The sequence below is a fragment of the Lactuca sativa genome, chromosome 7 (assembly GCF_002870075.4).
Source record: "Lactuca sativa cultivar Salinas chromosome 7, Lsat_Salinas_v11, whole genome shotgun sequence".
NCBI lineage: Eukaryota > Viridiplantae > Streptophyta > Magnoliopsida > Asterales > Asteraceae > Lactuca > Lactuca sativa.
In genome coordinates, this window is record NC_056629.2 from 88079172 (window position 1) to 88090199 (window position 11028).

General features: G+C 34.5%; 1 protein-coding gene across 1 annotated transcript; it reads right to left on the reverse strand.

Annotated features, from left to right (window-relative positions):
* Positions 1–371: 371 nt before the first annotated feature.
* Positions 372–3055, reverse strand: LOC111888561 (E3 ubiquitin-protein ligase AIP2). Its single transcript, XM_023884722.3, has 5 exons — positions 2682–3055; positions 1840–2059; positions 1510–1757; positions 763–975; positions 372–677 (listed from the first exon to the last, which is right to left on the reverse strand). The coding sequence occupies exons 1-5, from the start codon at positions 2826–2828 to the stop codon at positions 528–530; spliced, it is 978 nt and encodes a 325-aa protein (XP_023740490.1). The 5' UTR covers positions 2829–3055; the 3' UTR covers positions 372–527.
* Between the last annotated feature and the right edge of the window lie 7973 nt (positions 3056–11028).

Genomic DNA, 11028 nt, shown 5'->3' on the forward strand with positions numbered 1-11028 from the left:
ATTGGTCCACTTGATTTTATACCATACAATTTTAATAAATACATACATTAATAACGGCACATACGGTTCATTTGAGATTACAGTGATAATTGAACAAATACATATCTTATTTCACAATGAGATATTTGGATGTAACATAATTTCTTAAGAATACAATTAGTTAATTACTCGTAAAAGTCACATTCTCGATTGAAGAAACCTTGTTTCTATTTGTTATCATAAATCTTTACTTTTTTTAAATTCATTATTATATGAGAACATAGATAAATTTATATTTTTAATGAATTTGTATATTTGCATTTAGACAATTTCTTTAGTTTATTTTTTAAACATAAATAAAATATTGAATACACAATGTAAACATCAAAAGATCATTCAAAAACAAACGAAAAATGATAATAATAATAAAAGGTAACAATAACATAATCTCATACTTAAAAACAAATCAACAATACTATTTTTTTAAATAATATCACTCTTAACATTTTCACAAATAATAGTTTTTTTTTTTTTTTATCTTTTTTGATTTATACATACATATATTCACCTCCTCTAACTGCATTTGCAGCTCCTTTCCTCTCTTCTTCAGCCTCCTTTTCTCTCTCCTTCCTACTTTCATACTCATGATCGTCTGTCCGTAATTCATGTCGACAAATCGGGCACGAATTATGCTCATCCTGAAACAAAACACAACTACAAATTCTCAAAACACTCGAGGGTAAAATGGTCATTTACTTGCATATTTAAAAAATTGTCATTTACCAGCCATGGCTTGAGGCAAGGAGGATGAAACGTGTGTTTGCATGGCATCTCTTGCATACTGTCGTTTACCACCAAATTCTCTTTACAAATCGCACATTCGGCTTCTGCTCCTAACTTGGTTAAGATCTCATTTGTAATAACAATAACCGGAAGCTTTGCAACCACTTCTTTACTTGCTGGTGGTGCTCTCGCTGCTGAATCCCCTTCTGGAAACTGTATATAAACATCAATAAAATAAAATTACCATTACGCCCCTCCCTTGGACCAGACACGACATGAGAGCTTTATACTGTGTTTGTCATGCATTGGACCGGGACTGAGACCGATATCAACCAGACAAAATTTGTAACTTTTTGTCCCACCGAAAAAGATGGAACAAGGTGGGACAGGGACTCGCTCACGATATCTCATCCGTGCAAAATGACGTAAATGCCCTTTTCATCCTGATCATCGAAAACAGCCTTACAAAGCCTGTCCAGTCATGTCTTATATAACAAACGCAGCCGTAAGGCTGCGTTTGTTACAAAAGCTTAGAACTACACTGGACAGGCTTTCTAGGGCTATTTTTGATGACCAGGATGAGGAGGGCATTTACGTCATTTTCACGGATGAGATATTGTGAGCGAGCCCTGTCCTACCTTGTTCTATCTTTTTTGGTGGAACAAAAAGTTACAGATTTTGTCTGGTTGATATCGGTCTCTCAGTCCCAGTCCAATGCATGACAAATACAGTAAATTACTAAATTACCATTGCCACAAGCTGGTCGATAATTTCTTGAGGCAAATCATTGGAATCGGGTGATATGTTGGGCATAAGCTCTTGAAGTCTATCCATGAGCTCTCGTGGGAGATTGGTGGGCCCATCTGACGTGTTGTTTTCAGATGTTTCAGCTTGAGACATTGTAGCAGCAAGGGCTGTCATCAGATTTGATTGAACCAACCACTGAGGCTGTGGAGGCTCTTGGTCCACAGTTAAATGTCCTTCAAACAAATACCCTGCAATAAATGACCGTTTTACCCTTGCTTAGAAGTGACCAATCTATATTTAACAACCAAGAACCGGTAAAATAAAAAAGACCTTGATGTCTTCTGTTTTGTGCAGATTCGTCAGGCAGATTATCTATTTCACTCAACTGTTCTCGAGCTCTAACTATGCAAGTCTTCAGATGTTGCTTTTCAGAAGATTCAGACACCATTTGTTCAGCTTCTAGAAAGAGCCCTAATCCAGCATTCCAAAATCCGGGTGAGGTGTATCTTGTCTTTAATATGGTTGCAACACGAGATATGACTGTGAAAAACTGTGGCATCCATAACTTGTTTTATAAGTAATAGATCAGAAGCTATGAAAGATGTAAATATGGGTTACTAACTACAATATCTCAAATACATATAGCTTTCATTGATGACTGTTAGAAGAGTATTAGTGATGCATTTGATTTAATTTGTATTTGACTGTTTTCTCATAAACTACCTGTAAGAATGTTTTCAAGAGATCATGTATATAAATATCAAAAGGGTTTACTTCAATCCATTAATTATATTGGGTTATAAGGCCAAAATTTCTTAAAACATTTCTTAAGAGTAGCTTGATCATCAACCCTTGATTACAACTAAAGCGAATTGAAGGTTCACGTAGGATCATTAGTTCATGCGCATTTTGATGGAGTTTAATCATGATCGCATAATCATAATACTGTTTCATCATTAATTTGTGTAAACTTCAAACCACAAGTCATCACTTCGTTAAAACAGATTACAGCAAAAGAGGGAAACGAAAAAAAAAAAAAAAAGAAGAAGAAGCTTGATCATTATCTGAATATCATGTAAGCTAAACTTCACGCAATTTCAAAACAAACAGACAAAATAAAAACAGCGATTATAGATACTGATCTGCAAAAAAATGGTTAATGTTTAAATTACCGATTTACGAAGAGAAGGGGAAGCGGAAGGGTAAAATTGATGGAGCAGAGATCTAATTGAAGAGACAGACTCTTCGAACATTTGCTTTTTCCCTAGTTGCTTCTGTAAATCTTGCAATTTCTGCTTCAACTCATCCTCACGTTCCATATCTCTTTCTCCTATTCAGTATTGTAAAATCAGATAAACCCTAGATCACTTTGGTTGTGAAAAGCGAATTTGATTGATGAATGGGAATTTAATCTCTCTCGAACGTTATATTTAACGGATGGTGTCTTGCGTAGGGGGAAACCTGCAATCCTCCGAAATTTCGAGTCACGCTGTACGACCACCGTCTCGATCTAAAAGTTAGAGCCGACAAAACGCGAACCTACCCGACGACCGGGTGTAGATTTGAATTTAAAAGGATAATGTGGCTAAGCCCTATGACTTTTTTTTGGTTAATGGTATTTTTGGTACTCCAAAAGATCGGGTTTGAAAAGATGTTTTGCCTGATTTGGTGGTTGGCTAGGGGCGGATTTTGATTCGGTGGGCCGAAAATATAATATGTATAAAAATTGGTAAACAGGAGGGGTCATAGCAAAAATTTTATATTTTTAGGCCTAAAATGTATAAAATAAAACTATAAGGACTATTTATAAACAAAAAATTAGGGGGGCCACAGCCCCCCCTTGCCCTTATAAAGCTCTTCCAATGGTTTGATGTGCTTCTGACACATAACGCACACCTTAACTCGGTGGTCTTACTGACTGAATGAGGAAAAAGATACGTTTTGCTGCCTTTTATCTCGACTGTTGACATCGATTTCATCCGATGCCCGGACAACACAAGATACGCTATGCCCTCGTCCTCAATCCATATTTCCTAAATCGCAACATCGTAATCGAATTCATTTTCAATCCAAAAAAGATAACCACGAAAATGTTAAGGCATGCTACTAAGAAAATTTAAGGGTTGAGATCAGCTATAGGGCTTGTGGGTCAGCCATTGCTTCTTCTTTTTTTGGTTAATTTTCTCTTCCAAAAATCCAACTATGTTTTGATTTTGGTAATATTAGAATTCATACACTGATTTAGCTAGAGAATATGGGAGGGGTATGTATTGTATAGTTTATCCGGGTGAATTCTTCTTTGTGATTTTAAGAGGGTTGGTCACTTGGTTAAATTGCTAATATTAGAATTCCTTATTGATTGTATGTGATGTTTATGTCTTTCAGATTTGAGAACTATGTAGCTGACTTCTTATTTTTATTTTTTACATATGGTACACAAGTTGAGTTTGACTTTTGATAGTTTGTGTAAGAACCTAGAATTTTTGTATAAGTAGTTTAGGTTGTTATTATGTGTTTAAGGGCATTTTGGTCCTAATGACAATATTTGGATTGTATAGTGGTATTAAGTATCTTTTGTATGTTTTGTTTGGTGTTTGAAGTAATGATATATGTGTTAAGTATGGATAAAAGAGTTGGAATTAATATGTATAGGATATGAGAAAGAAGTGTATTTAAAAAGAGCATGGAAGTTGATTCATTCTCTACCGCGGCGCGGTGGTTAGGGTGTCGTGGTGTGGTGGTTGAGGCAGTGATTTGGGTGAGAATTTGATGTAAGTTTAGAGCAATGTACTTTGCACCGCAGCGTGGTATATGGATATCCGCAACGTGGTGGCAAAAATAGGATGTTATTGAGAATTGACATCGCGACGTTATTTAGAGAGACCACAAAGTCACTTGAAGGCTATACGACGTGGTAAGAGTCAGGCTGCGGCAAGGTTTCGAGAACAAATTAATAATCGGATAAGGTTCATTCTCACATAAAAACACCCCCAAACTTAGAGAGAAGGAGGTTTGGCGATTGTTAAAAAAGAAGGAAGGTTTGGTGGAGATCAAGAAGGAACATAACAAGGATTGCTCTCTATTATCTTCTAAATGTAACCTCTTCTTCATCCAAGCTTTTGGAGCTTTAATGGTGTTTTGGGGTTTGAGTTGGATATGAAAGATTAATCTTAGATAACTTGTTATTTATGTTTAATTAAGTGTTTGGAAGCTTAATACAAAGTTTTTATGCAGATTCCATGGTTGAATCCATGTTTTGATTGTTAGGGTTTCAAACCCTAGTTTTGGGAAAAATATGAAATGGTACATATGTGTTAAGAACTTAATAGATTTAAGTGTTGAGAAGTTAGATTTGAGTAGTTTAGCAAGTTTATTGACAAAAGATTTGTTAAAGCAAAGTTTACCTAAAGTATGAGATTTTTTGCTAGAATCTCTAATAAGCTCTCAATGAATGGTTTAAAACATATATAAAGGGACTAATGCGGGAATGATATAAGTTGTGGCCAAGGAGGAGTTGGAGTTCTCTAAAGGAAGGTTTAAAGAAGCTTAGAAGTAAGTTCTTATTCTCTTCAAAATAAGTGAGTTATAACCTTCATTAGAGTATGCTTTCGTGAAGTTAGATTTAATGTTAAAGTATGAATATATGAGTAAGTGATAGTAGATTACGTTCTTGCTGGTAACATGTTTTGATGAAATGTTAGTTATGATACTATGTGCATATGTATGTTATTGAATAAAAGATATGGATCCCAATAAAGAAGATTATCTAGAGTTTTTGCATGGAAACTATAGATATAACAAGGACCAATTAACTGATTACCAGTAAGAGTAGAGATGTGTGGTCACTTTATGTGATCGAGATAGTCACTTATGTGACTAGTTGTATATGTGAAGTATGTAGGATAAGAAATTGTTTTATGAAGTATGTAGGATAAGAAATTGTTTTATGTATGTCATGATATTTTATAACTTGCAAGACTTGTTGTATGTTATATGTTGTTTCCATGTATTTCAGGTACAAGTAACAAACCTTAGAGATAGTGAACTTAGAAGCATCAAGAACATGGATTGGATTTTTTTTTCATGCTTTTATTCTTGTTGCTTTAACTGTGGTTAGGACGCTCGCACATGTTTTTTGGAAATGTTTTTAAGTCTTTTTGAAACTCTGGTTTTGTAAATAATGTTAATACTCTAATATTTTCCATAAATCTTATGTTAGATATTTTATGAAAATACATGTCGTTACAGTTTGACTACTCAATAGGCAACATTACATAGTTGAGTCATTTATTACTTGATTTTTCTGGTAATTTGGTGTACGCCGTGTAAGAACATATAGAAGAGTTACAAGGTTATAATTTTATCTTCTATGAGCTAATGGATAAAAATCCTAACGTTATCCACATGCAAGTCCCGAACATATTAAACACTAACCCTTGATCCAAAATAAGCAAAAGACGTAGGACATTCTTGCATGGCTCAAAAACAGCTTAAATATGTCCTCTATTCACCTTATTAGGTCAAGAAAAACCATTCTAATCAACTACTACACATGGATCTCTCCAAAATCCAAGAATTACAAGCAAAAGGGACCAAATGAGCTTAAAATACTAGATCTAGATGCCAAACATGTTAAAGATTCAAACTTGAATACTTGTAAAGCACAAAGATGACAAGTATGCTTATACTCTCTAGATCTAACTTTTAGTGCAACAAATCAACTTGCTTCTTCTTCAACTTCATACCAAAAGAACATCATACAAATTTCAAATGAGGAGAGGGAGCTAGGTTTGGAGCTCTAGGTTTCTTAGAGATAAAGTATGTGTAGATAAGAAAATCCTAAAAGTTAGAGCATTTAAATAGGATCCAAAACCTGAGACTTGGGGGTTTTGAGTTGTTACGATTACGCATCGTGACACATTAAATGGTCGGTCATGGCTAATATTGTTGACACATGCCACGACCAACATTTGGTCGCGTGCGACCAACCGAAACCCACCTTCTCATTCTATTAAAATAAGTAAATAACATATTGGGAAATAGGCGCTACAATCTATTTATTTCGGTATAACAAGAAGAGAGATTTACAACAAGACATCCAAGTAGTACAACTTACCTACAAGACATGCAACGATACAAAGGATTTATGACAAATGTCCTTTAGTACTTCCGAAAGAGACAACGTAGAGAAACATTACAACCAAACATAAACCTTTCTTCTTCTACTCGACCCACCCAACCTTAGGCATGTAAGTTAGTTTGATGTTTATACACCTATAAATATCTTAAGTCCAATCCTCCACACAAGGTTAACATATTCACTTTCATCTTATTTATGCATATTTTATGTATTGTACCTATACTTACTTGATCGTGCAAAATATGGGATATAAACCTACAATTCGTAGTTTGGTGTTGTTTTTGTCCATATTTCGATCGTTGGATCTTCATCAAGGAAATATTATATACAATAACCCAATAGAATCACAAAACAAACTCGTTATTTGATAACACATTTTATCAATATTAGACTAACGTAATTAACAAAGTTAAAAACAACAATACCCCGGTCCCAAATAAATGGGGGTAATAGAGAGGTAAGATGGTCGACAACTCCTACTATAAGATAGGAAGACTGCTTCCATCGAAGACATCCGACAAAAGAAAAAAATACATATGAATAAATAAATATTAAGATTTTATAATCATGCCTATCAAGGAAAAATTGCATGAAATTCCTACATACATCCCATGATGAATACTAAAGTGAAGTTTATCAGGATAAGATGACTAATAAAATAAATATATGTGTACAAGAATGAGATGACAAACGTTGTAGCACCCTCTTTCAGGTTATTTCTAAATTCAGGGTTGTGAACCAAAATCCGGTCATGTAAAGTCTTTGGGCTTTGAAAAAGTAAAGTTTAGACCTTATTGAAGGTTGATAATGATGTTTATGAGATCTAAGCACTTGATTTGTATGTTGGAACCAAAGGGTAGAAAGGGAAAAGTTATATGTCGAGATTCTTGTATGGATTAGGGTTTTTGTTCTACATGTTTTAAGCCAAAAGTAACTAGATAGAATTGTAGGCTCTTCAATACCTTTCCGTGCATATAAAGACCGTTGAAAACGGAGTTGAAACGAAGAAGTTATGGTTGTTTGTGTTGGATTAGGTGTCTAAGCCAATAACTAAATTACTATAATCTTGAATGATTAGCAAAGTCCTTTTAGGTTGCCCTCAAGCCTAGTAATTGATTGGACTGTTATTTGGAAAGAGAGACTGATTTATTAATTTATTATATAATTAATAAATTAATTAGAAATCAAAATAAATAATCTTTTAATATATTATGAGAATAATATATTAATTAGAAATTGTATTGTTTAATTAAAAATTAATCAGAAATTAACTGGATTAATTAAAAGTGGAAGGACTAAAGGTGACAATGTTTAAAAGTTGAACATTGGACAATTTTAGAACCTCCCAAGAGGGGGGGGGGATTCTAGAATGGTTATAGGGATTTTCTTGGGTATTAAGGAAGTCTATGAGTCCTTAGGGAGCAAGGAAAGGGATAAGGCTTATCCTAAGGAAACCTGTCTTATCCTAGTTCCCTTAGTCACCTATATAAACCCTCCTAAGGGTTCATAATTTCGTTCATCCCTTCTATAAGAGGTAGAAACGAAAATCCTTTCCCCCCTCCCCTCTCATCTTTATCTTCCACCTTGCTAGGGTTTGGGTGTGAGCCATTAGAGGTATGAGACTCCTAGTGCTTACTTTCCGAAGCTACGTCAAGAAAGAATCATTGTTTATTTACTACAATAAACATAAGGTATGTATTTTCTAACAACCCTTTAGTGTTTTCGAAAATAGCAATGTACTTTTAAGGTTCTTGATATTCAATAGTTGTTTTCAAATCATAGTGAGAACATAGATCCTTTAGGGTGCATATGAACTCAGGGTTTATGTTTTTCGCCAAAATTTAGTTTTTGTAACATATAAATCACATCGGTTTAAAGTTAAGCTGGAAAGTGGATGTTCTTCCCTACGTAGGGCGTATGGCATAATAGATAAATGAGAAACGGGATTTTAATGAGCTACACATGGCGTAAATTAAGTTACGTATGGCGTAGTTGCTGCTGACCAAAACCCTAATCCAAAGGTTTTGAGCTCGATATAAGGACTCTAACTTCTTGGGATCCCTCCCATAACCAATCTCCATCACCTCATATCGCTCCTTTGAAACCCTAGCCACCATTTGTGAGTCTTAGAGCTTTTAGTGTGTTTTTGGGTGCATTTTTGAATAAAGGAGTCCATTAGAGAACCTTTGTAGATCCAGACCTCGCACTTCATCAACATTCTCTACGAGGTATAAAGCTTGCATCTTGATGTTCATTTTGTTATATCTAATTAGTTCATGGTTTTTTCTGCTTTTTATCCCATAATCTTGGTTCTTGTGAGTATGGGTTACTCTATACCATTTGAGTGCCTCTTTCTAATGTTTATGAGGTTATTGAGTCATAAAAGATAAGAGCTTGGGCCCTCTCATTCATCTATGCATGAGTTCCTGAACAACGGATAACTTTATGGACCTAGTTTTTGGTATTGTTAGATCTAATTAGTTTATGGTTTTTTCTGCTTTTTGTCCCATAATCTTGGTTCTTGTGAGTATGGGTTACTCCATATACCATTTTAGTGTCTCCTTCTGATGTTTATGAGATTATTGAGTTATAAAAATGAGAGCTTGGGCACTCTCATTCATTCATGCATGAGTTCTTGAGCAACGGATAACTTTATGGACCTATGTTTTGGTATTGTGCTCTTTATGACCATGCAAATGGATAAAATCGGGGACTTTATACATTAAGACACTCATTTAGATCATATTTGGGAGTTTGAGAGTTTGTCTTGCTATAATAAGAGCTTAATAGAAGTTTTTGGGATCAGGGGTACTATGCATGGTGTAGCTCTACGCAGGGCGTAAATTGGTTATGCACGACATAAGTCAACTTAGTGTTGACTGTTAACTTTTTGGCCTATTTGACTTTTGGACTTAGTATTGGAAGGGCAAAATGGTCTTTTGCTCAAAGGAGGTTTAATTGTGAGCCTAGACCTTTCGTTAGTTAGTCTTTTCCTTAATTGTTAATTAGGGTTTTATTATGGATATGTTTAGCAAGACGAGGCTTGATATCGTCGGCTCGAGTTGGTGATTTATCTTGTCTTCAGGATTGAGGTGAGTCTCTTCACTGTACTCGTGGGTCGAAGACATCAATGTCGGCCCACTGGATTATGTTTATAGGAGGATAATTGTCTCTGTGACACTCGATGATATGCTTGTATGTGTTTGTTGTCTTTGTGACTCTTGCTGATATGATTGTATGCTTTATGTATATGGGGTGAAATAGACCCATTCAGTTGAAAAAATATATCGATTGAGTTGAAATAGACTTGAGGGTGAAATAGACCCGTACGGTTGAAAAATATTGATTGAGTTAAAATAGACTCGGGGTGAAATAGACTTGATACAACCTCGAGTTGATATGTATGTATGGTATGTTGTATTTTGGGAACTCATTAAGCTTTATGCTTACGTTTTATGTTTGAAATGTTTTCAGATACCTTCTGGTTTCAAAAGGAATCGTCCGACTTGATCGCACCACATCCCCTTTAGATTTATTCCGCATTGACTGTTTATATTTTCACTATGATATTTTGAGAATACTTCTACTATGACCGTCTTTTGGGATAATGAATGTATAGTTTTGACTTATTTAAAATGAAATTTTTACTCGGTATTTTTGGGACATTACACATGTCAACAATTAAAACATGAATAAATACACAAGTAAAGGAAGTAAATCCAAGAAATAAGTCGATAACATATATTGGATACTCACGATGAAAGTAATAGGCAAAGAAGAGTTGGTAGGAGAAAACCAACCAACAACCACAAATGAAGAAAAATGAGGTGGACTATCTTAATATTATTATGCTACTCTAATTCTAAGCTTTCACACTCTCATATCTCAAGTCATTTCCTATGTAAGGGCTAATTCTTTTAAGTCTAACATCACGCTATGTTCTCACCTTCCTGACGTACTTCTCCTCCTCGCACCCTCTATTGAGATCATTTCTACTATCTTATTTAACGGATGTTACTTATCAATTAATAAAGTTTTGAGCAATTATTCAGGAAATCATCGGTTTTAAAGGATATTTATCGATCTCAGACCCATTTGAGATACATGTCTATGTGTTTTTAAACATTGAAGATTAGAGTGCTTCCATTGAAAGCTTTAAAACAAATATGATGTAATAAAGTTGTTTACTCTTTATTTAAAATATCTTTAATTTGAAGTTTTACTATATAAGAATCCTCTTAACACAAGATTGTCAAACCAATAACAACTATATGACAGCTGTTGAAAATACAAAGATTTGTACGAAGATGATTTCTTGTAATTGACTTCTTTTCTAATTTTGAAGTTGAAAGTTTTCTTAGTTTGCAAGTTTTAGCTTC

Bases quoted from the DNA above. Each gene is read 5' to 3' on its own strand.
- LOC111888561 (XM_023884722.3), bottom strand. From the start codon at position 2,828: ATGGAACGTGAGGATGAGTTGAAGCAGAAATTGCAAGATTTACAGAAG. The intron at 2,060-2,681 runs GTAATTTAAACA...TGGATGCCACAG, and splicing joins CCCCTTCTCTTCGTAAATCG to TTTTTCACAGTCATATCTCG. The intron at 678-762 runs GTAAATGACAAT...GTTTTGTTTCAG, and splicing joins CTTGCCTCAAGCCATGGCTG to GATGAGCATAATTCGTGCCC.